This window comes from Hirundo rustica, chromosome 10, assembly GCF_015227805.2.
Source record: "Hirundo rustica isolate bHirRus1 chromosome 10, bHirRus1.pri.v3, whole genome shotgun sequence".
In the NCBI taxonomy this organism is placed as follows: domain Eukaryota; kingdom Metazoa; phylum Chordata; class Aves; order Passeriformes; family Hirundinidae; genus Hirundo; species Hirundo rustica.
This window is the reverse complement of record NC_053459.1, coordinates 24,892,281-24,918,884: the sequence shown is the minus strand read 5'-3', so window position 1 is coordinate 24,918,884 and position 26,604 is coordinate 24,892,281. Positions and strand designations below refer to the sequence as shown.

The following is a 26,604-nucleotide window of genomic DNA, read 5'->3' as shown; positions in this document are numbered from 1 at the left end:
GACTCCGTGGGATCGCTGATGTGGGTGTCACTGACTCCGTGGGCTCTCTGCCGTGGGTGTCACTGACTCCGTGGGTGTCACTGATCCGTGGGTGTCAGTGACTCCGTGGGCTCTCTGCTGTGGGTGTCGATGACTCCGTGGGTGTCACTGATCCGTGGGCTCTCTGCTGTGGGTGTCGATGACTCCGTGGGTGTCACTGATCCGTGGGTGTCACTGATCTGTGGGCTCACTGCCGTGGGTGTCACTGATCCGTGGGCTCTCTAACGTGGGTGTCAGTGACTCTGTGGGCTCTCTGCCGTGGGTGTCACTGATCCGCGGGCTCTCTGCCGTGGGTGCCGTTGACAGCCCGAGAACGCCGGGGCAGAGCTCAAGGATGGGCAGCACCACTACGAGGGCGCCGTGGTGATCCTGGACGCGGGCGCGCAGTACGGCAAGGTGATCGACCGCCGCGTGCGCGAGCTCTTCGTGCAGTCCGAGATCTTCCCGCTGGAGACGCCGGCCTTCGCCATCCGCGAGCAGGGATTCCGGTACGTCCTGCAGCCTGCTCCCTCCCCGCCTGCCTCCCTCCTGGGCAGTGCCCCCAGTGCCGGCCCTGCCAGCGGTTCGGTCTGAGCTGAGCTGGGCACGCTTGGGCAGACATCCGTGCTGTACCTTTGTCTCTCGCTGCCTTTTTGTGCGTTTGTTTCTTAATGTTGTTTCGACCATTTCTCTTCCGAGGTACCATTCAAGAGGCTGCGTTTTAAATACCTGCCAAAATGTAGATGGTTTTGCTGTTTTACCTGTTGAATTTTTTGTGGGCTTCTAAAAATTTCTTTTTTTTTTTACTTTTTTTTTTAAATTTAAACTTAACTGACTTGGATGCTGAAGGTATCCTGCCACATGTTTCTGGGAAGCAGCAAACAAAAAAACCCACTCATTGTTTGAAGCAAAGAAAAGTCTCACAATTACTAAGTGCTTTGCACATAAATTTTTCATCTTTTGGTAGGCTTTTTAGGGATATACATCTCTTCTGTGTGTGGAGAATAAATACCCTGAAGTCTACAAATTGCCAAAGATTTGTACTTTCATGTCAGTTTGGTACAAATCCAGAAACACGGTGCACATGGGATTTTGGCTGTGCTCTGTAACAGATAGGACAGTGCTGCAGAAGTGCATTTTTCCAGTCAGTGATAATTGGTGAAGCAGTAAATAGTTTATGTGTCGATGCAGCTTTGCGGTGGGAGGAACTTCAGAACAGTTAAAAGTTCTTGAGAGGATTTGGATTAGGCCTGTAGGACCTGTCATTGCTCTTTGCAGTGTGGCAGAGCCTCCCCATCCCAGTCACTCCTCGAGGCTGGGGCGGTGGTTTTGGGTCGCCCAGGCTGGTCAGTAACTGTGCCTGTCCACAAAGCCTCTTTGTGTCCCCAGCGTCGGTCAGTCAGCAAACACAACGGATCCACAGCTGTGAAACTGCGCTGGTGGCTTTCCTGCAGGGTTTGGTGCATATTCCGTGTCCTGGGAACAGTCAGGTTCCCATGCTCGTGCATGGAATGGGTGAGGAGCTGCACCTGGGGCTGAGCTGAGGTTTGAGATGGGCAGCAGATGGGATTTTGCTAAATCATATTTCCATGTTGTGTTTAAAAAGCCGGCTCCTCGACGTTCAGAACACTCTAGTGACAAGTGTCACCTAAATGTGACACGAACACGAGCATTTCCCACAAGACCCTGGCTCTGGATTGAGAATGGACTCTGGTGCTGAGCTCTGGCAGGAGTCCTGACCTCGGGGTACCATTTACCCTGGGTGTTTTAATGTGCCTCCTGAGGCGCCTGTAAGGCAGTGCAAAGGGGCTTTCCAGAGCTGGGTCAGGCTGTTGGGGAGGGGTTTAGGGTAAACCTGAGGAAGGGATATTCATACCAACACAGACAAGCGTGCAGGAGAGCTTGCAAAGTCTGCATCCTCTGCTGGTTCTGACTTCACGGCTGAGAAGATGCAAGTCCTTCTCTCAGCCTCAGCTCATTTTTGTACTTTAATACTCGGGCACATTGCAAACCTCTCTCTGTTGTGTCAAATTTCAATTGGCATTGGAAAAAACCCAGGTTTTTAAGGCTCTCTTTTTTGACTAGAACAGTGTTTAACTATTTTCACTTCTCATAAGAATGTTCAGTCTATAGGTGCGGCTGTATTCGTTCAGTTCCTCCCTAGAACCCAAGGGAGCAGCTGGAGCAGCGTCAGGGGAGGTTTGGGCTGGAGATCAGGGAAAGGTTCTTCCCCAGAGGGTGCTGGCCTCTGCTCAGCCTCTCCAGGGAATGGGCACTGCCCCAGGGCTGCCAGAGCTCCAGGGGCCTGTTCTGTGAGTCTAATTAATATTAAACCATGCCCTGTGCGCCTGGCACTGGGGAAAATGCTTGTGTGTGTGGAGTTATTGGGGGCAGCAGCAGCCGTGGAGGGAGTTCAGGCTCCTCAGAGCAGTTCAGGCTGACCAGAAGTGCCTGTGCAAGAGCAGCACGGAGGAGCTCTCAGGACGGTTCAGCGTAAGGCTCTACACCCTTCCAGAGCTGGCCTGGAGGTCCCAGCAGGCAGGGAAACAAATGCTGCCTCCTCCAGCTCCCGCCTGCTGGGCTGCAGGGGACCCTGGTGCAGGGCTTGGTGCTGCAGGGTGGTCTCTGTCGGTGCTGCAGAGCTGTGGGCAGCACAGTGCCTGTTCCTGCTGCTCAGAACCAGAAAAACTCTTGTTCTGTCAGCACTTGCAGGGAGCTAATGCTGGGGGAGAGTTACTAGATACATTTAATCCCATTTATGCAACTTCTGTCTCGTTTGGTTTTGCGTTTCTGGCTGGGAACGAGTTTGATGTTCTCTCTGAGACAAACAGTTCTGAGTCCAAGGTCTGGCACAGCCCTGCTCTGTCCCGGGGTGAGGCCAGAAGTGTTGCCCAACTGGTGCTTCTGCAGTTCACGGTCTTGTAAATCATTATGGTTTGCAAAAGCTCTCCCTCCCCCTTTGAGATGGTTTAGTTTTCCTTTATAGCGTGAAGTATTAACTCCAAACCCTACGCGATCGCGTGTATTGCGCTTGTAATTCTCCACGTGCTGCTAATGCCATCTCTGCATAACCAGAATGGATGAAGGGAGGGGTTTTTTCAGCAGGTTTAGGAGTTAGGGAGTGGATTTTTTGACTGCAGGTCTCCTCCAGATGTCACAGACTTCATAAATTGTGTATGTGTGTGTATATATATATATATATAAAAAGATATATCTTGGTGCTAATACTCTAATTTGTCCCAGCCATCCTGCTTCTCTTGTAGCTGATGGCTGGCTGTGAAGAATTTAAAATACAGGCACTTTTTATGATGGTTTATATCTGATTTTGTTTAAACTGGGGCAATCCCTCCCTGAAAACCTGCTGGGTTTGACAGCAAAAATCCAGCCAGGTGTCGGTGATTTCTGTGTTAAAATGTCTGTTAGAAAGTATCAGCTCTGAGAGCAGTGTGACACAGTGCCAATGCTTAAAGTAAATAGATTTCAAAGTGAGCAGTGTGTTTCCGTTAATGATTTCTCTGTGTCCTGTCTGCAGAGCCATCATCATATCTGGAGGACCAAACTCTGTGTACGCAGAGGATGCCCCGTGGTTCGACCCGGCCATATTCACCATAGGAAAACCGGTGCTCGGGATCTGCTATGGGATGCAGGTGCTGTTGGGAGAAGGCACAGGGTCCTTGGCCTTGGGACACATCTCCAGGAGCCGGTCCAGCCAGCAGACCTGCTTGTCCACAGCCACCTTCTGGGGCTCATTTCTGTGGGAACTGGAGGGGCAGTGCTGGAGGAGCTGCTTTCAGCACAGGCAGGGCCATGGGAGCGTTCAGCTGATGAACCCAGCTTGCTCTGTGCTCCTCTCCTGGCTCTGCCTTGTCCTGTCACCGCCTTAAACTGAGGGAGGGCAGATTTGGATTAGAGATTAGGGAGAAGTTCTTCCCTGTGAGGGTGTTGAGGCCCTGGCACAGGGTGCCCAGAGCAGCTGTGGCTGCCCCTGGATCCCTGGCAGTGCCCAAGGCCAGGTTGGACACTGGGGTTTGGAGCCCCTGGGACAGTGGGAGGTGTCCCTGCCATGGCAGGAGTGGCACGGGGTGGGATTTGAGGTCCCTTCCAACCCAAACCATTTTGGGATCATTTATATAAATGATGTTTCTTTGCTGCAGTGCTGCGGATGGAGTTCCACACTGGCTGTTTTTGTCAGAGGAGAAGGTGTCCCTGCCATGGCAGGGGTGGCACTGAGTGGGATTTGAGGTCCTTTCCAACCCAAACCAGTCTGGGATCAGTTATATAAGTGGTGTTTCTTGGCTGCAGTGCTGTGGATGGAGTTCCACGCTGGCTGTTTTTGTCAGAGGAGATGTGACCTGTCAGTCACTCGTTAATTCTGCCCAGCTGGCACTGAGCAGGGCACCTCTCCTGGCAGCAGGTGGGGCAGTGCCTCAGGCATGGGCTGCTTCTAGCATGGTTCTTAAGAGTGCTTAACACTCCCTCACAAAGAAGGAAATAACCCTTACCTCCCTTTGGAGTCACTGTGATCCTGCAGGGGTCTGGTAGATCCCAGCTGAGCTGAACAAACTTCCAGGGAGACGAGGGCTGCTTTAGGTGCACGGCTTCTGCTCGTGCAGCTTGCTTTTTCCAGGTTTACTCACAAAATGAACCCAAGGGAATAAATTCAGGGTTTAGACGTGGCCTGAGGTAGGCAGCTGGTTTGCAGAGCAGCCCTTTTTAGGGAAGGAGCTGTGCAATATTCCTTGTTTTGCAAATCTCTGCCTGTGGGGTTCTGCTCCCTCTGTGTGGCGCTGGGGAATGAGCAGGGCAAGGATTAATTCCGAGGGGAATTCTTACACCTTTGGGAAACAGCAGGAGTGTGGTGAGGGATGGAGTGCTGCAGGTCGTGGGGAGCTTTCTCATCCTCTGGTGCCTCAATCCTTCTGCTCTGCAGATGATGAACAAGGTGTTTGGAGGGACGGTGCACAAGAAGAGCGTTCGGGAGGATGGAGTGTTCAGCATCACCCTGGACAACACCTGCTCACTCTTCAGGTGCACACACATTTCCTGTCACCACAGCAGGGAAAGGTGTCTGGATCAGAGGAAGGTTGTTTTTTAAAAAAAAAGGCAAAATCAGCTGATAATTTCTAATAAAACTTTCGCAAGTGTGGTCACAAACAAGCAGGTCACTCATGGAAACAAATGCTTAAGGGTAACTTTGCAGCTGGCTCTAAAAAAGCAGGTGTATTTGCTGGGAATATTGTATAAACCCTTTATTTCTGGGTCTTCACTGGGACACTGTAAGTGCACCACGATTTGAGAATATTTGAGTTAAGCTCTTGTCTCCTGCAGTGCACTGCTCTTGTATTTGTTGATGTCCATCCAGTTTTGGAAAGGGCACAGAAAATCCAAACCCATTCCTCTTCTACCTTCCTTTAAAACTGCTGTGTGATGTTTTATAAACCAGAATTAGATTTCCTGATAATTTTGTCGATGGCTTTCAAGGTCCTTGTAAAAAGTCTGACAGTTTACTTCTCCCTGGTGCTCCAGTTTTATTATCTTCCTTCTGTGGGGCTCCTGCAGAACTGTCTGATGTGCCCAAATTGTCCCCAAAACACATAGTTTTGAACAAGAAAAGTTCACTCTGTTGAAATAAAAAGCAATGCTCCCAGTATCCTGATTGACTCCAGATAGCTCCCCATGTCCAAGAGGGGATTTCAGTACTGGGCTGTTTACGAGGAGAAACCCACAAACCCTTCAGAATTAAGATGAATTCCCCCTTGGAGGAGGCAGCTTCCAAGGGAGGCGTCTCAGAGCTGCAGATGGCTGTTCCTGGGAGGGAAATCCTGCAGACATTTCAAATGTGCCGAGATGTGCTTTGTTGGAATCCCTCAGGGCATCTCTTGGAAAGGCAGGGAGTGAAATCTTTGTTCTTTCTTGAATTGATTCTGGTTTTTAATCCTGGTTTAGGGGCCTTCAGAAGGAAGAGCTCGTGCTCCTCACTCATGGAGATAGCGTGGATAAGGTAGCTGATGGATTCAAGGTGGTGGCACAGTCTGGGAACATCATAGCAGGTATTTGTTTTATCCTCAATTTGTCTTCTGGTAACATTTGGTAAAGAATTATGGCAGGCATGGGTTAGAACCAGATGGGAACAGAGTAATAGTTCTTGCAATTTAATTGCCAAATAAATGAATTGGTTTTGGCAATTTCTGTTTGTATGTCGAGCTGTCGTGATAATAAAGAAATAGACTTTAAAAAGAACGGTCCTGATTGAAGTGTGGTCAAAGTTAACATTATTTATATAGTTTGTATTATTTTAAAGCATGCATGTGTTGTTTGTCTCAGAAATAAAATGTCCTGTGCCCTTGAGGCAGGGGATGGGGAGACCTGCACTGTGCTGTGCACTGTAACACTACAAGTCAAGCACTGTTTAATTGTTAAAGCTTTATTTACTTGTTATTGTATTTAATATTGAACATTAATGGATGTTCAACTGAGCAAGAGCAATGTAGGGACTGAGAGCAGGGCTTTAACATCACACAGAGATTGTCACAGGGAATTTTGGGACCTTAGGATCTGGGGTTTGAAAGGCACCGGAGTTACCAAATCCCAAAGAGCCGCTTTGATTCCCTTGCCTGGCTTGGGGATGCATTCAGTTCCAGCTGATCTATGTATTTATTGTTGTTCTGTCACGTGTGCCAGGCATAGCAAACGAGTCTAAAAAGCTCTATGGAGCGCAGTTCCACCCTGAGGTGAGCCTCACAGTGAACGGGAAGATGATCCTGAAGAATTTTCTGTACGACATTGCGGGCTGCAGCGGCACCTTCACCGTGGAGAACAGAGAGCTCCAGTGCATCCAGGACATCAAAGAGAAAGTGGGCTCCTCCAAGGTGCTGGTGAGTTCAGTCACAGCTGGGGGCTGACGTGCAGAGCCCCTGGCACAGCTGGGGCTGGTTTGGGAGGTGGGCAATTGTCGTGGTTTGGGTCCTGTCCTCACACGTGGCCGGAGTGGGATCAGCCCCCTGAAGACGTTTCAAGTCTCAGGGTTGAGACTTGTGTTAACCCTGTGCCCACCTGAGCTGTGTGTGTTTTTCCCCGTGCCCAGCTGAGCCGTGTGTGTGTGTTCCCTGTCCCTGGCAGGTGTTGGCTCTGTGTTAACCCCTTCCCTGTGCCCAGCTGAGCCGTGTGTGTGTTTCCCCGTGCCCAGCTGAGCCGTGTGTGTGTTTCCCCGTGCCCACCTGAGCCGTGTGTGTGTTTCCCCATGACCACCTGAGCTCTGTGTGTGTTTCCCCATGCCCACCTGAGCCGTGTGTGTGTTCCCTGTCCCTGGCAGTTCCTGGCTCTGTGTTAACCCCTTCCCTGTGCCCACCTGAGCTGTGTGTGTGTTCCTCGTGCCCACCTGAGCCGTGTGTGTGTTCCCTGTCCCTGGCAGGTGCTGGCTCTGTGTTAACCCCTTCCCCGTGCCCATCTGAGCCGTGTGTGTGTTCCTCGTGCCCACCTGAGCCGTGTGTGTGTTCCCTGTCCCTGGCAGGTGCTGGCTCTGTGTTAACCCCTTCCCCGTGCCCATCTGAGCCGTGTGTGTGTTTCCCCGTGCCCACCTGAGCCGTGTGTGTGTTCCCCATGCCCAGCTGAGCCGTGTGTGTGTTTCCCTGTGCCCAGCTGAGCTGTGTGTGTGTTCCCTGTCCCTGGCAGGTGCTGGCTCTGTGTTAACCCCTTCCCCGTGCCCAGCTGAGCCGTGTGTGTGTTCCCTGTCCCTGGCAGTTCCTGGCTCTGTGTTAACCCCTTCCCCGTGCCCAGCTGAGCTGTGTGTGTGTTCCCTGTCCCTGGCAGGTGCTGGCTCTGTGTTAACCCCTTCCCCGTGCCCAGCTGAGCCGTGTGTGTGTTCCCTGTCCCTGGCAGTTCCTGGCTCTGTGTTAACCCCTTCCCCGTGCCCAGCTGAGCTGTGTGTGTGTTTCCCCGTGCCCAGCTGAGCTGTGTGTGTGTTTCCCTGTGCCCAGCTGAGCTGTGTGTGTGTTCCCCATGCCCAGCTGAGCCGTGTGTGCGTTCCCTGTCCCTGGCAGGTGCTGCTCAGCGGCGGTGTGGACTCCACGGTGTGCACGGCGCTGCTGAACCGCGCCCTGAACCGCGAGCAGGTCATCGCCGTGCACATCGACAACGGCTTCATGCGCAAGAGGGAGAGCCAGGCCGTGGAGGAGGCCCTCAAGAAGCTGGGCATCCAGGTGAAAGGTACCACGTTCCTGCTCAGTGCTCCTCACACCTCGCTGAGTTGGGGTGTTCCCAGAATCTGCCCTTAGGGTCGGGTTTCATTGATGTGCAGTTCCCAGGCTCTGGTACCGGGGCCAGGTTGGTGATGTGGAGCCACCTGAACCCGTTCACAAGCTTTAAACCTGAGATGTTAGCCTTTATTTACTGGGAGTGTGCAGAGAGCTGCCCCATCTCTTCAGGTGTGGGTGAGTTCTGCAGGTGGGGCACAGCAGAGCAGTGGGTCTCTGCCTTGCTCTGGTGGTTTCACGTTCCCAATCACAATTCCCAGCCCATGCACCATTTTGTAGTGTTTTTTTTCTGCTGCTGTGAGAGAGGATTAGGAGAAAAGCAAAGCAGGCTCAAACTTAAAGGGTGTAAAGATAGATTTATTAGCAAACACCAAAAGAAGAAAGTGAGAATCAAAATTAAACCTTCAAACTTCTCCCTTCTCCCTACAAACTGTTCACTCTCCCACTGACAACATAAAGAGACAAACCCTGTGATTTTCACAGTTTACTGCCCATAAGGTGTCTTCCATCAGTTCATTTGGAGAGAGAAGTCTCCATGACACGGAATTTCCCCACTGACAACGCAGAGCAGCTCTCTTGTGGGTTTAACTCTCACAAGAACAGCTGCCCAGGAGCCCGCTCTTGTGCAGTCCCTCCCATCTGGTGTTTGCACACAGTAATGAACTTAAACCATCACACTTGGTCGCCTCTCTGCCGAGGGACCCTGTTCAGAACTGACTGAATTTCCCTGTTCTCCAGTGCCTTGATGAACACGTCGGGATTCATTTCTTACCCTGAGTCTCTTTCTTTGTCAGCTCCTTTGGGTGACTGAATGCTGCTGTAGCCAAAACGACTTTCAAGGCATTTTTTTCTTGCTTTGATAGCGGTGCATTTTAATGGCTTTGGAATGACTTGGTGAGAACAAGGTGTTGGCTGGTCAAAGGCTGGGCTCAGTGATCTGGGAGGTCTCTTCCACCCTTTAGGATTCTGTGAAGGAGTTAACAGAGAGCAGAAAGTGCCCAGATGTGGCTGGTGGGAGGGCTCAGGGGGATTTTTTTGTACCTCAGGTGTGAGGAGGTGGGAGAAGCCCGAGTTTGTGGCAGCAGCACGAGCTGCTCTGTGATTACTGAGCAGTATCTGCCTTGTCCAGGGCTTCTGTGTTCTGCTCAGGCAGTGTGGCACGGGGCATGCCGGGCTGCTGTGTCCTCACCTTCCTTCTAAACATGTTTTTCTACATTTGTTTTATTTTTTTTTTTTTTAGTGGAAACCCCGTGTCTTGTTCTTTTACTCCATGGAGCAATAAACCTGGGCTCTGGCAGGCGGCCAGAGGAACAAACTGAGGGAATCCCTTTGCTGCAGATGCTCCTTCTGCAGGTCACGGAGTTCAGTGCTGGTAGAAGATGCCAGAGAGGCTCCCAGCTGATCTCTGCCCCGGGAGCCTCTCTAAATTAAGAGGCATAATGTAGCATGAGTAAAGAGTGCAGCATTTCATTTTGGTTGCAGAAGGGCCTTGGGGAAATACTGTCCTGTAAACTATTTAAAGCAAGTGAATGATAATCTAAGAGGGAAGCAAGAGCTGGACTTGCATGTGGCTGCCTAATCTCACAGTGTGGAAAAAGGAATAGGTTAATAAGAGAAGTAAAAAAATACTGAAATTGTTTCTTGAGGTATTGAGCAGCCCTGTTCAATGCAGTCGGTAGTCAAAGGAAAGGATTTTTATTTTTGTTGGGGTTTTTTTGGTTTTTTTTTTTTTAGAAGCAATCAAGTGAAACTTTTATTTTGTGGCCTGCATAAAAGTCTTTGATTTTTGTAAAAAAAAAACCCTGTGATTTCCTGCAGTGGTGAATGCAGCCCATTCATTCTATAACGGCACAACAACTCTGCCCATCTCAGATGAGGACAGAACTCCACGTAAAAGAATCAGCAAGACCTTAAATATGACTACAAGTCCAGAAGAAAAGAGAAAAATTATCGGTGACACCTTTGTTAAGGTAACGTTTATTTGTTGCTCGGTTGATGTTTTTAAATGTTGTGATTCCTGGGTGCATCTTTTGCTGTTTAATCCGTGGCATCAGCTGGGGATGGCCCCAGAAGCCTCTGGCGAGTGACAGGGAGAGTATTTAACAGGACCTGACGTTCCTGGAGAGATTTTTGGCATTTTTATTTAGATGTGGAGACGTTTTTCCCATTTTCTGCTCAGCAAAGGGTGGGGTCCCAGCAGCGTTTGAGCCGTGGGACGGTGCCATCACCAGCTCGCTGGCTGTGCTTTTCGAGCTCCCTGTCCCGGGTCAGACCCTTCATTCCCCGAAAGCGTCACAGCTCCTCTCTCCCCGTGCCGCAGATCGCCAACGAGGTCATCGGGGACATGAACCTGAAACCCGAGGAGGTTTTCCTCGCTCAGGGCACGCTGCGGCCTGACCTGATCGAGAGTGCCTCCCTGGTGGCCAGCGGCAAGGCCGAGGTGATCAAAACGCACCACAACGACACCGAGCTGATCCGCAAGCTGCGCGAGGAGGTGACGCGGGGCGCGGGGACGGTGACGCGGGGCGGGTGACGCAGGGCGCGGGGAGGTGACGCAGGGTGCTGGGGGGTGAGGTAACGCGGGGAGCTGGGGGGTAACGCGGGGCGCTGCCGCAGACCCTGGCACCGACAGACGGACGGACAGATGGACTGACAGACTCGGGCACCACTGATGGACTGACGGACTGACCCCAGCCCCACTGATGGACTGACAGACTGACTCCAGCACCCCAGACTGACTGACGGACTGACTCCAGCACCCCAGACTGACTGACGGACTGACTCCAGCCCCACTGACTGACAGACTGACCCCAGCCCCACTGACTGACGGACTGACTCCAGCCCCACAGACTGAGTGACAGACTCACTCCAGCCCCACTGACTGACAGACTGACCCCAGCCCGACTGACTGACTGACAGACTGACCCCAGCCCCACTGACTGACAGACTGACCCCAGCCCCACTGACTGACAGACTGACCCCAGCCCCACTGACTGACAGACTGACCCCAGCCCCACTGACTGACTGACAGACTGACTGACAGACTGACTGACAGACTGACTGACAGACTGACTGACAGACTGACTGACAGACTGACTGACAGACTGACCCCAGCCCCACTGACTGACAGACTGACCCCAGCCCCACTGACTGACAGACTGACCCCAGCCCCACTGACTGACAGACGGACTGACAGACTGACCCCAGCCCCACTGACTGACAGACGGACTGACAGACTGACCCCAGCCCCACTGACTGACAGACGGACTGACAGACTGACCCCAGCCCCACTGACTGACAGACGGACTGACAGACTGACCCCAGCCCCACTGACTGACAGACGGACTGACAGACTGACCCCAGCCCCACTGACTGACAGACGGACTGACAGACTGACCCCAGCCCCACTGACTGACTGATGGACTGACAGACTGACCCCAGCCCCACTGACTGACTGACGGACTGACCCCAGCCCCACTGACTGACTGACAGACTGACCCCAGCCCCACTGACTGACGGACTCCAGCCCCCCAGACTCCCCTCTGCTGGGGCCCCAGGACTCGATTGCAGTGTGCCCCTCGTTGCGTTTTTGGGTTCCTGCGGGCGTGTTTGCCCGAAGCCCGGGAAGGCGTTTTACGCTGTGCGTGGCTCTTGGGCGTTAGCGCTTGGAGCCAGGGTGGGAGACTCCTGATCTGATCTGATCTTCTGGGCCTGGAATGCTGAGCTCTCTAACTGTACTGCAGCCTAAGAAAGAGCCAGCACAGGACAGAGACCTCCCCCAGCAACGTGGAGTTAATCTGGTGCTCAGTTACCAGCTGCCAGCCGCAGGAGAGAATCGATGATCCCCATTCTAATTCTGATCCCTGCACAAAGCGTTTCCCGCCTTTGGGCTTGGTTTGAACCCAGCAGAGACAAGAAAGGTCTGAATTCATGCAGGCAGAGCCAGCTCTGTCTGCTGTGCTGCAGCCACGGATGCTTCTGTTACAAACTGGGATTTCCTGGTCTCACCTCTGTCCCGCAGCTGTTCTACAAAGCCCACATTCACATGGAATTTCTTTCCGGTGTTTATGGATTCACTGGTGCTGTGAGGTCAGGCCAGTTTGGGTGCCAGAACCTAAACATTTGAGGCTTTTTTTGTTTGGATATGTGAGCTGGAGTGTAAATTTGGAGTGTAAATTGCCTTTTTTTTATTTCTTTTTTAGGGTAAAGTAATAGAACCACTGAAGGACTTTCACAAAGACGAAGTGCGAGTGCTGGGAAGAGAGCTTGGTCTTCCTGAGGAGCTGGTGTCCAGGCATCCCTTCCCAGGTGTGCAGCTTCAGCAGGTCCAGCACGACTGCGCCACAAAACTGAGCTTTAAACACAGAAAAAAAACGATTTAGGTTTTCACTTAGGCGCAACCTTTCAGGAAAAGATGGCGTGGGAGCAGCTCGATAAATACACATGAAGTTTTATAACTGAGCCTTTGTTTTTGGTGGGAGAAGCCGAAGGAGCGGCTCTCAGTAAGCGCGGGGGGCTCTGCCTGAGCTGCCACGTGGATCTGACCTGCACTAATGCCCTGGCTCTGCCCTTCCAAGGGGATTTTGCTGTCTCAAAAGTAAACGCTCAGCATTTCCAACACGAGTTCTCTGCCAGGAAGCAGCCAGGCTGATAACTGTGGGTTGGTTTGGTTTTTTCCCTGAGGATTTCAAGACCACTGAAGCTGGGATACAATGGCAGAACACCCAGGACTCGGTGTTCCACGCCTGCAGGGGAAAGCAGCAGCTTCCTTTATTTGGTATAGTGTTTGTTCAACGTTGCTTTGCAGGGCCTGGCCTGGCAATCAGAGTGATCTGTGCTGAGGAACCTTACGTCTGCAAAGACTTCCCAGAAACAAACAACATCCTGAAAATCGTGGCGGATTTTTCTGCGAGCGTGAAGAAGGTGAGGAGATGCGAAATTTGGGTTGTGAGTGCTGGTTCTGCAGTGACCTGCGGTGAGGTTTAGTCTGCTAAAGGGGTAAAAGGACTGGTTTGTGCTCCTTAAGGAATGCTGCCTCCAAGTACAGCTTGACTGAGGCTGTTTTCAGTGGAGTTTTTTAACTGCTGTGACCGGTGCAAGTGTTTGACCGTTTCCTGGAAAATGCAGCTTTATTTACCTTTCAAACAACAAACAAATCCTGTTGTGGTTAAACTTTGTGCAGATGAGATCACACGGTGTCAGGAAAAGATCCGCCCTCTCTGGAGGAGTTGTGACATTCTAGGTTTGCACACCCAGAACTCCCTGGGGGTGTAAATGCAGGTGCCCTGATCCAAAACCTGGGATTTGGAATGGGAGGTGTTTGACTGGCACATCTCCTCCTGTGCTGACCTTTGTGGTGGCTGTCAGTCACTAGAGGGGTCTGCTCTGAGGCGTGAGTTCAAAACAACTTCCAGAAGCCTTGTGGTGCATCCCGAAGGGCAGGGAATTCCATCTGCCTTTCCTCTACAAGATATGGAATTGTGGTGCCATAAAACTGACGGGTGCAGCTTTGTGAAGGAGAAAACGAGCACAGGAAAAGAGCTTCCCCTCTGGCCTTGGAGAGCTGCAGCTTGAAGTGCAGAGTAATCACAGAAAAGTGCTTTTGCTAATGTTTAATTGCCAGGTGAGAGGCAGCTTCTAAATAGTTCCGAGGGGTAAACGTAGCCTAAGCAAACAGTTACTTAAATGACAATTTTATTTACGCCGTGCAAGTCCTGTCTGAGGGCCCTGGAGCTGTGTTTGATTGCAGTTTCTCGTTGTGCCAGTCCTGTCTGAGGGCCCTGGAGCTGTGTTTGATTGCAGTTTCTCGTTGTGCCAGTCCTGTCTGAGGGCCCTGGAGCTGTGTTTGATTGCAGTTTCTCGTTGTGCCAGTCCTGTCTGAGGGCCCTGGAGCTGTGTTTGATTGCAGTTTCTCGTTGTGCATCCTTGCCCAGCCTCACACGTTGCTGCAGAGGGTGAAGGCGTGCACGAGCGAGGAGGACCAGGAGAAGCTGATGCAGATCACAAGCCTACACTCACTGAATGCCTTCTTGCTGCCCATCAAAACTGTGGGAGTGCAGGTACAGGCTCCTCCTGGGCTCTGCTGGCTGGGCACAAACATCTCTGCTTGGGGGTGGCACCGGGGCTTGGCTCAGCAGGGGAAGCTGTGCCAGCCTCGTCCTGTCCTGGTGCCACTGTTGGGATCCCTGAGCTCCGTGCCAGGGCTCCTGGGGACACTGTTGGGATCCCTGAGCCCCGTGCCAGGGCTCCTGGGGACACTGTTGGGATCCCTGAGCTCTGTGCCAGGGCTCCTGGGGACACTGTTGGGATCCCTGAGCTCCGTGCCAGGGCTCCTGGGGACACTGTTGGGATCCCTGAGCCCCGTGCCAGGGCTCCTGGGGACACTGTTGGGATCCCTGAGCCCCGTGCCAGGGGTCCTGGGGACACTGTTGGGATCCCTGAGCTCCGTGCCAGGGCTCCTGGGGACACTGTTGGGATCCCTGAGCTCCGTGCCAGGGGTCCTGGGGACACTGTTGGGATCCCTGAGCCCCGTGCCAGGGCTCCTGGGGACACTGTTGGGATCCCTGAGCCCCGTGCCAGGGCTCCTGGGGACACTGTTGGGATCCCTGAGCCCTGTGCCAGGGCTCCTGGGGACACTGTTGGGATCCCTGAGCCCCGTGCCAGGGCTCCTGGGGACACTGTTGGGATCCCTGAGCCCCGTGCCAGGGCTCCTGGGGACACTGTTGGGATCCCTGAGCCCCGTGCCAGGGCTCCTGGGGACACTGTTGGGATCCCTGAGCCCTGTGCCAGGGCTCCTGGGGACACTGTTGGGATCCCTGAGCCCCGTGCCAGGGCTCCTGGGGACACTGTTGGGATCCTGAGCCCCGTGCCAGGGCTCCTGGGGACACTGTTGGGATCCCTGAGCCCCGTGCCAGGGCTCCTGGGGACACTGTTGGGATCCTGAGCCCCGTGCCAGGGCTCCTGGGGACACTGTGCAGCCCAGGGGGACGTTGGCACTCAGCAGCACCCCTGAGCTCTGCTGTCACCCTGCTGGCCCCACCCGGGCTCAGGAGTGCTGGGAACTCTGGAAACTGGGCTTTGGGGGTTTTGGTGTGGGGTAATACGTGTGTGACACGATGGGGGAGTCTGGGCATTGTCTGGATCCTTCTTCATCACCTTCACGGGTTTGGGTGGTTTTCTGTAGCTGGGTGAAAAAGGTCTGCATTGCAGGCCTTGGGTGGTCATTATTGGGTCAGAAATGTAAATAATAGAGGTGTCACCTCATTACTGGGAAATTAAATAACCTTAGAGTCAGAGGTGCTCCGTTTTACCTATTTTCTCTAACTTGCTAGTTAGAGCTCACAGCTGATGAGTCTGCAAATAGGTAAGAAACAAAAAACATCCAAATCCAAACATGAGCTTACATTTCCCTTGTGTCTATCGTGACCTTGGCAGAGAGAAAAAGAAGCCAAAAGTGTCGCAGGCTGCTCTGGAGAAAAGTCCCCCTTTGCCACGTTTGGCTGGGGTTGGTGCCCTTTGCAGTTCTCTCCTGAGCTGTGCTCATCCCCCTCCTTGGGAAGGGAGGAGCCCCGGGATCTGTGCAGCTGCCGAGCTCCCTTCCTGTTACGGGTTTGGGTTCTTTTTTTCTGCTGGGGTTAGGATGGATAACACATGGGTTTGGACTTGGATGTTTATTGTTTCTTATTTATGTACAGTCTCACGAGGAGTGAGCTCTAGCTGGCAAGTTAGAGAAATGAAGTGAAAGAGAGTTCCTCTAACTCTTTCTAAGGTTAAGTGCCAAGTACTTCATAACAAGATGATACCTATATTATTTGTGGTTTTTTGACTCAATAATGATTACCTGAAGCCTGCAATGCAGGCCTTCTTTACTTGATTACAGAAAACTACCTAAACTTATGAAGAAGATGGGAAAAAGGTGCAGAAGAAGGACTTAGGCAACGCTTTAAATCTTCTATCTTGATTCACACACATTACTGTATATTAAAATCTTAAATCTAGGTTTTTCTCCTTGCGCGATCACACGACATATTTAAATTACATACTCACAACTCTGGTGCTGTCACACCATCTTGGAAGCTTGTTCTAAGGCCTTGAGTTAAATGTGGTGCTTGCTTGAGGGTCAGCCCCCTCTCAGTTTAGAAAACTTGAAATTTTCACTCTCTGGGGTTCCAGCACCTTCCCTTCCCTCCCTGTGGGCCCAGGCACGGGGCAGGGGCAGAGCTGGCACTCTCCTGGAGCTGTGTGTGGGAGCTCAGAGACTTCCTTTACGTGGCTCTAAAGCGCCTTTCCCTGCACTCCAGGCTGAATCCCTCCTCATATTATATTTTATTTTATATTCAGCTGCCTAGCGCTGCGCTGGCTTTGGTCACCGCTCAGGCTGCAGTGCCGTCAGATTTCCGTGCTTTGTCACGGAATGCCAGCACTGGGCACTGCAGAGGAGCCTGGATGTGTCCTCTGACAGCTCTGTGTTTTCTCACTCAGCCAGTCTCTCACTGCTGTCCCCAGTGTGTGTGCTGAGTGCTGGCCCTGTCCCCTGCAGGGTGCCCAGGGATCTGATGCCTGGGTGTCTCCTCTGGCAGCTCTGGCACCTGGCTCTGTGTTTTCTCACACCGCTGCTGTCCCCAGTGTGTGTGCTGAGTGCTGGCCCTGTCCCCTGCAGGGTGCCCGGGGAGCTGATGCCTGGGTGTCTCCTCTGGCACCTGGCTCTGTGTTTTCTCACTCAGCCAGTCTCTCACTGCTGTCCCCAGTGTGTGTGCTGAGTGCTGGCCCTGTCCCCTGCAGGGTGCCCGGGGAGCTGATGCCCAGTGTCACTGTTTGTCTCTGTTCCCCAGGGTGACTGTCGCTCCTACAGCTACGTCTGCGGCATCTCCAGTAAGGATGCTCCGCACTGGGAGTCCCTGATGTTCCTAGCCAGGCTCATCCCACGCATGTGCCACAACATCAACAGGTGAGTCCTGGCTGGACCCTCCTTCTTCACCTGCTCATCCCTGTCTGGCAGTTCAGCGGGTGCAGACAGCCCCTGCCTCATGTGGGCCCTGGTGTTCTTATACCTTGGACAAGTGTGTCATACTGAGGTCACAGATACACAATAAACCAAAACATGGATTTATTTCCAGCCTGAAAAGAAGTTGCTGGCCTGTATCCTTGGATTAGGCAGCGTCCACTATAATTTATGCAAATCTCTCCTGCGCGGCTCCAGCCTGGTGCTGAGCTGTGCTGCAGCTTGCTTGGCCTTGGTGTCAGGAAGGGATTTGTGTGGGGCTGTCAGCTCTGATGGCACAGGGAGAGCTCCAGAGCCGGGCAGTTTGATCTTCATTGAGCTCTCTGAGGATTCATTTCCTACCTGCTCGAGTCCATAACCTTTTTCCAGCAGCTGAAGGTGCTTAGACACAAAATCAGCTCTGGAGAGTTACGGCCTCCTTGCCTGGCTGCCTAGAATTGCTTATAGCAAAAGTTGATTTTCTCACAGAAGTGACACCCACTGACAGAGCTTTTACTCTGAAAGGGGAGACCTGGGATTGCAAAATTTAAAATTAACTGCAGAGGGGACCAAAGAAGGCATAAATCAGGAGTGCCTGTGCAGTTCCAGAGTGCATCAGAAAATGGAAATAAAAGCCAGTTTCTTGGCTCTGGGGCTCTCGGCTCTGGGGCTCTGGGCTCTGACTCTGCTTTGCTCCGTGTTGCAGGGTGGTGTACGTGTTCGGGCCCCCCGTCAAGGAGCCCCCCACGGATGTCACCCCCACCTTCCTGACCACGGGAGTCCTCAGCACTTTACGTCAGGCTGACTTCGAGGCTCACAACATTCTCAGGGAGTCTGGTAGGTGCTCCAGCTCATCCCAGGGGTCACATTGGTGTTCCCAGATCCCTGCCAACCCTGCTGTCAAAATCTGCGAGCGGAGATCTCAAAAAATGGTCACGTGGTGGGATGGCAGTGGAAAGGTGTGGGAGCTGATAGCTAAAGGCCAGGAATTAATGATTTTAGGGGATTTTGGGGACTGGCTTGCTTCTAACACATCATGGAGCTCAAAGCTTTGGTGCTTCAGTGCAGACTTGTGCAAAAAGTACTGTCAGGCAGCTCAGTCACCAAAATGCCTTCCCTTTGCTGAGCTCAGTGTTTATCTGGGGTGAAGAAACCTGATGTTGTTTTTAAACACTGTTGGGTTTGGGGAAGGCCAGGTTTGTCATGGGGGTGATGCTCACAGCCTGTGGCGCTTTCAGATGTCTGCACTTGCAGTCAAAGCTGCAGCCCCAGCCCCAGGGAGCGTGGATGTGCTGCACAGAGCCTGGCAATAAACACTCCTGGGGTTCAGCCTCCTCAGTCCTGTGCCTGACTGCCTTTGGAGATGTGATCCGTGTGGGAAGCACTGCTCCAGCCCTGCCTGTGCCAGTCAAGTGACAGCAGATCCCTGTCTCTGGGGGTCCCTGCTGGGTTTGCAGAGCTGTGTGAGCAGGAGCTGTGCAGAGTTACCCTCCAAAGGCTGACATAACACTGTTGGCTGCGTTGGTAAAGCTGTAGCTGTGTCTCGCTAACTTCTGGTGACACTTGGCTTTGTGTGAATGAACTGCTCCGAAAAATAAGCCTGGAGTTGTGGTTTAGTGGAAGAACCTCCCTGAGCAGCAGCTCAGGCCGGGGCTGGCAGAGGGAGAGAGCCTGAGCTCCACGGAGCTGCGTTTTGGACCTTCAGGCATTGGGACAGGGAGCTGGGGAGCTGTGCATGGCCGTCAGGAGGAGATGCTGAAAATCCAGTGAAGGGTCCTTGTCTGGAGTTACCTGCCCACCACCAGCCGGGGACACTGGAGAGCTTTCTCCTGAGTGTTCCAAGGGATGTTTCCAAGCTTTATTTGGGAACATCTCTTTATTAGGCTCGATGTGGGGACTGATAAACCCCCGTGGTTCTGTTGTGTGGGAAGGAAAGAGGCTCTTCATTGATTCACAGTGAATTATACAGGGATAACACAGCTGGGATTTTTCTGTGTGCCTGCAAAGGCCGGGGATCATCTCAAGTGGCAGTTTAGAGACTCTCAGAAAGCTTTGGGTTGGAAGGGATGCTAGGGATCATCTGTTCCATGCCCTGGGGACACCTTCCACTTATCCCAGGCTGCTCCGAGCTCCATCCAGCCTGGCCTTGGACCCCTCCAGGGATGGGGCAGCCACAGCTTCCCTGGGAGCCTCTCCCAGCGCTGCTCTGCAGCTGTGGCAGCAGAGGGAGCAGATCCCCCGGGATGCAGGAGCAGCACGGGCGGAACGGCGCCAAGAGCTGGTGCTGTCCCCGCGGTCCCCAGCCCCGCTAACGGCGCTGAGAGCTGGTGCTGTCCCCGCGGTCCCCAGCCCGCTAACGGTGCTGAGATGGTGCTGTCACCACTGTCCCCAGCCCCGCTAACGGTGCTGAGATGGTGCTGTCCCCGCGGTCCCCAGCCCGCTAACGGTGCTGAGATGGTGCTGTCACCGCGGTCCCCAGCCCCGCTAACGGCGCTGAGAGCTGGTGCTGTCACCGCGGTCCCCAGCCCCGCTAACGGTGCTGAGATGGTGCTGTCCCCGCGGTCCCCAGCCCCGCTAACGGTGCTGAGAGCTGGTGCTGTCACTGCGGTCCCCAGCCCCGCTAACGGCACCAGGCTGGTGCTGTCACCACTGTCCCCAGCCCCGCTAACGGCACCAGGCTGGTGCTGTCCCCACGGTCCCCAGCCCCACTAACGGTGCTGAGATGGTGCTGTCCCCGCGGTCCCCAGCCCCGCTAACGGCGCTGAGATGGTTCTGTCCCCGCGGTCCCCAGCCCCGCTAACGGCGCTGAGATGGTTCTGTCCCCGCGGTCCCCAGCCCCGCTAACGGCGCTGAGATGGTGCTGTCCCCGCGGTCCCCAGCCCGCTAACGGCGCCGAGAGCTGGTGCTGTCACCGCTGTCCCCAGCCCCGCTAACGGTGCTGAGATGGTGCTGTCCCCGCGGTCCCCAGCCCCGCTAACGCCCTGTGTGCTGCAGGCTACGCTGGGAAGATCAGCCAGATGCCAATAATCCTGACCCCGCTGCACTTTGACCGGGACCCGCTGCAGAAGCAGCCCTCGTGCCAGAGGTCTGTGGTCATCAGGCCCTTCATCACCAGCGACTTCATGACGGGCGTCGCCGCCACGCCGGGCAGCGAGGTGCCCGAGGAGGTGAGGGGCTGCTGCTCCGCCCTGCCCTGCTCCTTCCAGCCTTCCTCTCGCCCTCCCTCTTCCTTTGCATTGCCTGGCCTTTTTTTTTTTTTTTTTTTTCTCTCTCTCTCTCTCTCATTTATTAATGATCATTACAAAGGGCGTTGTGGCGTTTTGGGGGGGAAAAAAACCAAAATGAGGGGCTGGCAGATGGGTGCGACAAATGTGAAGGGTTTCCAGCAGAGCTGAGCCAAAATAACCCCAGGTAAAGGGGTGAGAATAGCCCAGCCATTCCTGGATTTGGAGTTAATTTCTGCATCAGGAGCAGGAAGTTTCCTGGCGTTAGGAATTGCCTTTGTTTGGCACTTCTGCTCTTACTGGAACTCGCAGTTTAACGTCTCAGTGTCCTGTTTGCTCTTTAGGTCACTAAAAGGATTTTGCAGTCAGGTTCAAGCCTGTTTTATTTTTCATGGGAAACTTTATCCGTGTCCAGTCGAGTCCTTTGTCCCTCTGGGAATGCACTGTAGGAATGGGATTGACCTTTTATTTTAAACACACTTCAAGAGCATGGGAGCACTGTTTAGTAATTGTAGATAATTGAAGTCCCTCTGCTTCAAGGCAGCCTATCTATGAAAAGAGCAATTCAGGTTGCCATGTGAACTGTCCTACTGTATAAAATGAGGGCTCATTTGACCTCAGTGTTTGTGTTTAAAAACCACCAAACACCGCAAAACCCCACCCCCAAACAGAACCCCTGCATCCTTCAAAATGAAAAACGGTCATTTCAAGGCTAGGTACTAGCGTGGTGACCAAACAATACAGGTTAGAGAGAAAAATCACATTTATGGGGGAAATAATAATGTTTTTCAATACAGAGCAATGCACTGTTAATTTGTGCTTTCACTGTAAGCAGCGTGTCGTGGAAGTGGCGTCGGGAACTGGGGGATTTTTAAGGAAGCTGAACTTCTGAGCATCATCAGATTGTCCCCTGGAGTGCTCCTGCTAACTTGGATTAATTGTGGGCTCTGGAGGATGACTCTCACTGGAAAGCAGAGGGGTTTTTTCTTGCGGCTGGATTTATTTTGTGCCTGGCGATGTGCTGACAGCAAGGGGCTCTTCTCCGTGTGTCCAGCAGAGCTGGTGTGAGCAGTCTGCCCTCTGGGGTGGCTTTGCTGAGCCTGTGTCACGCACTTTTTTCCTGATTTTCCTGATACTCTGTCCACAGGTGGTGCTGAAAATGGTGGCAGAGATCAAGAAGATCCCCGGCATCTCTCGGGTGATGTACGACCTGACATCCAAGCCGCCGGGAACCACGGAGTGGGAGTAACTTAACTTCTCCCTATCCAAGTACTGTGTGCAGTCTAAACCATATCAGAAACCATTCCCAGTGTTGACATGCAGTACTGTGAAAGGGCGACTGGAGCTGCTGCGTGGCGCCAGCTTCCTCTCCCGCAGCGAAGCCCGCGGTGCAGAGCCGCGCTGGGGCTGGGAGCGGCGCGGGGCCGAGGGCCGGACGGGGAAATGACGCTGGCAGCGCCGCCAGGCCGGGCCCCTCTGCTTTGCCTCTGTCCTTCGGGCCTCCCCCGCCTTCTGTTCCCCGTCCTTTCGGTGTCTCTTTGTTTTCGTACTCTCTGTCACGACAGAACGGTTCCTCTCCTCCCGCCCGGAGCCTCGTCGCGGCCCAGACGCGCCGGAGGAGCCCGTTCTCCGTGACCGACCGCTTCGGGACGGATTGATTAGAAATAAATATTTTGCCAAACGGAGCGGCGGGTGCCGTCGAGTGGCTGTGTGTGCCCTTGTGTTCCGTGTCGCCGGGCCCGTGGCGGCGAGGGGAGCGGCGCTGAGCTCTGCCCCGTCCCTGCGCCCGTCCCTGCCGGGGCGCGGCAGAGCTCCCCTGTGTCCCCGGCACCGCCCCTGCGCTCCGTGGCGGCTCTGCTCCCCGCCCCTCGGCTCTGACGGGGGCTTTTGGGCTGCGCTGTGCTTAGCTCGCTCCGTAAGGTCATTCCAGGTGTCAGCGTGGGCTCCTGCGTCGGGGTGAGCCCCCCACCCCTGCGCCCCTCCCGTCACTCGTGGCGTGTTGGTACTGAAGCAATAACTGGAGACGGTTACTGGGCAGGAGCTCTTTGAGGAAAAGCCATTTCCATGGGAATCCTGTCCCGTGGCAGAACAGCTGGATCCTGCCCTGGCTGCCTGCTGGAACCCCCCCGGGGGCAGTGGCCCCCTTGTCCCCGGTTCTTCGGTGGGAGCAGTTGTGTTGTGTTGTGTTGAGCTGCGAGCTCGCCGTAGTGCCACGGGGTAAAACCTCACTTCAGTGTTCGGTAGCACCCAGCGTTTCCTGGCTGCAGCTCCTCCCTGCCCTTGCCTGGATTTGTGAGCTGCGGTTGTACTGAAGGTGTTTGTTGTGTGTTTTTGGTGGCACGTGTTTCCCCCTTCCCTGCCTCCGCCTTATGGAAATGGGGTTTGGAAATTCCTGCTCCCAGGAAATGGCCAGCTGCTGTAAATGGGATTTATTTTCTTTTTTTTTGCCTGTGTCACTGAGGGCAGTTCTGCTCGAGGGGGAGGAGGTGGCGTGTCCCAGGGCTGCAGCAGGGCAGGAATTGGGGCTGGGGGCTGTGCCTGCCCTCCAGCCCAGCTCCAGGAGAGCTCTGCAGCTGGGGCGAGTGGAGCTGCGTTGATAACTCAGTCAGCCTCAGAAGGGGGTGGCGATTTGCGCCCGCAGCTGTTGTAACCTCAGTGACGATCCGTCCCTCTGCTGCGGGGGGCTCTGTGCTTGGTTAACTCCTGTGGGTGGCTCTCTGCTGGGGCAGCCCCTGTCCCAGCAGCTGGCACTGCCCTGGGAGCTCCCCAGTGACGCTGCAGCGCACTGAGCTTGGGGCAGCAGGGGCTGAGGGCAGCTGCTGCCATTTCTGGGTGCTGTCTCCCCCCAGCAAGAGCAGGTCTCTGGTGAGGTGCAGAACCCCCTCCGTTCTCACAGCAACGGCCTCGTCCTCGTGGCTGCCACGGCTCTGTTTCCTTGACAGCAAACAAGCAAAGCTGAGGGAATCACTAAAAATAATGCCAATAACGCAGAGAGCTGAGCAGCCCAGCCCCTGCTGGGCTCTGCCCGGGCTGTCCCGTGCGTGGGGCTGCAGTCTGTGCTGCGCTGGGTAAAAGCTGCTCCCAGGGAGGGCTGGGGGCTGCAGGGGACGTGCTGCCCCTGGGACCCCCCTGCAGCTCTCCTGGGCAGCAGCCTGTCGTTCCCTGCAAGCTGCACCCTTGGGAAAGTCCTTGGGGTCCCATCCTGGCTGTGGCACTGCCTGCTGTGCACCATCACCATCCCTGAGCCCCTCTGCATTCCCGGGCTGGGCGGCGCCTCTGAGCTCTAGTTTAGGGCAGAGAAGTTGAATATGGAGTATTATATGAACATTTTAGGCGTGAGCTGTTGCACTGTGGATGGAAATGTCTTGCTGTGCCCCTCAGCCCCGTGTGCCAGCCGTGCTGGGCTCTTTGGGGAGGCCTGGGGCGCTCACCCCAGCAGCTCTGGGGGTTCCTGTGGGACCCCCGTGTGCTGCACAGCCAGAGTGGGGAGAAACATGCACACTGTTCGCGTTTCTCAGAAACCAGTTCTGTTTAGCACCTAGTTTACAAACTGCCCCCTGTAGCTGCCCTGTACAGTTGTTCACCTCGAGTCTTCAGTAAAACATGTCAGCAATTAGAGGGATTTGTATCGGGGGCGCTCCCCATCACTCTCAGTTTTTAACATTTTTCTGCTTGTGAAATGATAAAGTACTGTGAGCCTTAATTTTTATCCACAAATAAAAATATTATGTTTGAACCTTGGTGTGTGGTTTTTTGGTTTTTTTTTTCCTTATGTGTAAAAGCTGTTGTTATGAATGGGACTGTATTTTGGGTTGAACAAGCTGTTTTTATGGATGTAAATTGATTTAAATGTCTGCTCAAGAGCCCCTTTAGAGCTGGGATGTTTCTCCTGTCCCAGAGTCGTTTGGGATACAGAGATCGATACAAAGCTGCTTGCAGGATTTCTCTTTTTCTTAAATGTTATTTAGGCTGGGGAAAAAGCGCTGTGGGGTGAATGAGGCTTTGTGGAGAGCCGAGTTTGAGCTGTGGGTAACTGAGGAGAAGGGTGTGGCTCTGGCTCCTGGGGGCAGGAATGATGTTCTGGAGCAGCCTTTATCCCCTGGGCAATGCTCCAGCGCTGCTCCTGCAGGGATTTTGTGCCCTGGCCCAGCTCTGGGGTTTCGTGGGGTGGAGGGGGGATGCTGCTGCAGGCAGGAATGCGGCAGGAATCGGGAATGGGGGGTTCAGAGGAAGAGAGGAGGTTTCTGGATGGACACTGGGGTGATGCCCACCTGCGCCTGGGTGCTCTCAGTGGGTCAGGGCTGGAGGAAAAGCTGTGCCAGGGGAGCTCAGCGGCCTGGGCTGGGGAGGGGAGCCAGCAGCACACAGCCCCGGGCTGGGATGGGGATGATCTTTGTGCTCTGCTGAGCTGGGGTTTATTTTTAGTCCCTGTGTGGTGCAGATTGCCATGGCAATGCCAGGCACAGCGGCTCCAGGGATGTGCCGGGGTGGGCTCTGCTCCTGGCCCTGCTTTGGGATGGGGTGACAGCTCCGTGTCCCCTGGCTGCTCCAAACACAGTCCAGGCACAGGAGGCTGGCCAGGAGCAGGATCCATTCTGAAGGAACAGCCTGGGAGCAGGGATGTGCTCAGCAGGGAATGCCCTGCTCAGGAACTCTCCTGGATCCATGCTGGCAGCAGGGAATGCCCTGCCCAGGAACTCTCCTGGATCCATGCTGGGAGCAGGGATGTGCTCAGCAGGGAATCCCTGCTCCACACCTGCTGGGCTGCAGCGGCTCAGCCTGTGCCCTGGCGTTGGTGCACACGAGTACCGACCGTGTGCGTGGCTCTGCAGCTGCTGCTGCTGTTCCAGCAGCTCAGGGCTCCTCAGGCTCAGGGGGCTCCCTCAGCCCCTGCCCAGCACGGCCAGGTGCCTGCAGAGGGGTCTGAGGCCTGGGTTCTCCTTGGCCTTGGAAAACTTTCCCCTTTCTCATCTCGGGTTCCCTGGTCACCGCTTGGTGCAGCTCGGAGCCAGCCCAGAGGAGCTGCTCATGAGTGACCGCCCTGACCTCAGCCAGGAGGGGAAGAGCAGTTAATTAACGCGCCCAGGAATTGTCCCCTCGGCTGGGGTGCGCTGGGAGTGGCCTTTGGCCCCGCAATCACATCTAGAAATTACTGGAGAGGATAAAAGGCCGGAGACAGCCACTTCCAGTGCAGGGTTTAATTTGGGCAGATTGGCTCACCGGTGCTGCAGTGACCCGCTGCCCTGCGGGGAGGGAGCTGGGAGCTCTCCGGGGGCTGCTCTCGGCGTTTGGGCTCACACGTGGCCTCGGTGACCTCCCAGGACTTTTAAAAGCTGCCCAAACCCCAGATCCAGGCTGTGGGAGCAGGTTTGCCGGGGATGCCCAGGCACAACGCTGCTGGCCCAGCAGAGGTTCACGTGCCGCCGCATCCCAGCGCTGCCAGAGCAGGGTGAGCCGCCCAAACCCAATTAAACCCCTTAATGAATCTTCCCCTGACGGGGTTTCAATTACCTGGAGCAGAGGAGCCTGAGCTAATTGGATCAGGGGTGGGAATGGCTGAGCCCCGTGGGACCAAACTCGTTTGTTTGCTTGGGGATCACCGAGGGGCACATCCCAAACCAATCTGTACCCACCAGGGCTTGTGCTGCTGTGCTCCAGTCCCTCATCGGGACCTTCCAGGGGATGCAGGGGCTGTGCTCTGTGTGCAGAGGTGCGGGATGTGCTGCTGCAGGGAGCAGAAACGGAGAGGCTGCTGCGGGACCTGCGGGGCGAGGGTGGATTTGGGGGCGGTTTGCAGAGAGGATTGGCTGTGGCTGTGCTTTGGTGGAGTTCCTGGGGAAGGGCAGGGTCAGGCTGTGTCCTGCACTCCTCCACTCTGGAATGAGGCACTGACAGGCTGGGAGAGCTGGGAATGTTCACCTGGAGAGGAGAAGGCTCCAGGGAGAGCTCAGAGACAATTTCAGGGCCTGAAGGGGCTCCAGGAGAGCTGGAGAGGGACTGGGGACAAGGGCTGGAGGGACAGCACACAGGGAATGGCTTCACATGGCCAGAGGGCAGGGATGGATGGATGGATGGGAGATTGGGAAGGAATTCCTGGCGGGGAGGGTGGAGAGGGTTTGGGCTGGAATTC

The 26,604-nt window shown here is 54.3% G+C and overlaps 1 protein-coding gene across 2 annotated transcripts in view; it reads left to right on the top strand.

Moving 5' to 3' along the window:
- Positions 1-24,210, top strand: part of GMPS (guanine monophosphate synthase) — a 29,455-nt gene extending 5,245 nt beyond the window's left edge. Inside the window, exons 2-17 of one of the 2 annotated variants that reach the window (XM_058421960.1) lie at positions 346-527; positions 3,551-3,665; positions 4,949-5,046; positions 5,965-6,068; positions 6,700-6,893; positions 8,058-8,078; positions 8,142-8,223; positions 10,089-10,240; positions 10,591-10,764; positions 12,473-12,578; positions 13,078-13,193; positions 14,204-14,329; positions 17,102-17,217; positions 17,957-18,087; positions 20,245-20,417; positions 21,622-24,210. In XM_058421960.1, coding sequence (XP_058277943.1) covers positions 346-527; positions 3,551-3,665; positions 4,949-5,046; positions 5,965-6,068; positions 6,700-6,893; positions 8,058-8,078; positions 8,142-8,223; positions 10,089-10,240; positions 10,591-10,764; positions 12,473-12,578; positions 13,078-13,193; positions 14,204-14,329; positions 17,102-17,217; positions 17,957-18,087; positions 20,245-20,417; positions 21,622-21,723 — 1,992 coding nt within the window. In that variant the 3' untranslated portion in view covers positions 21,724-24,210. Of the gene's footprint in view, positions 1-345; positions 528-3,550; positions 3,666-4,948; positions 5,047-5,964; positions 6,069-6,699; positions 6,894-8,057; positions 8,224-10,088; positions 10,241-10,590; positions 10,765-12,472; positions 12,579-13,077; positions 13,194-14,203; positions 14,330-17,101; positions 17,218-17,956; positions 18,088-20,244; positions 20,418-21,621 lie in introns of both variants that reach the window. The other variant, XM_040074335.2, reaches the window with a different exon arrangement.
- The last annotated feature ends 2,394 nt before the right edge of the window (positions 24,211-26,604 follow it).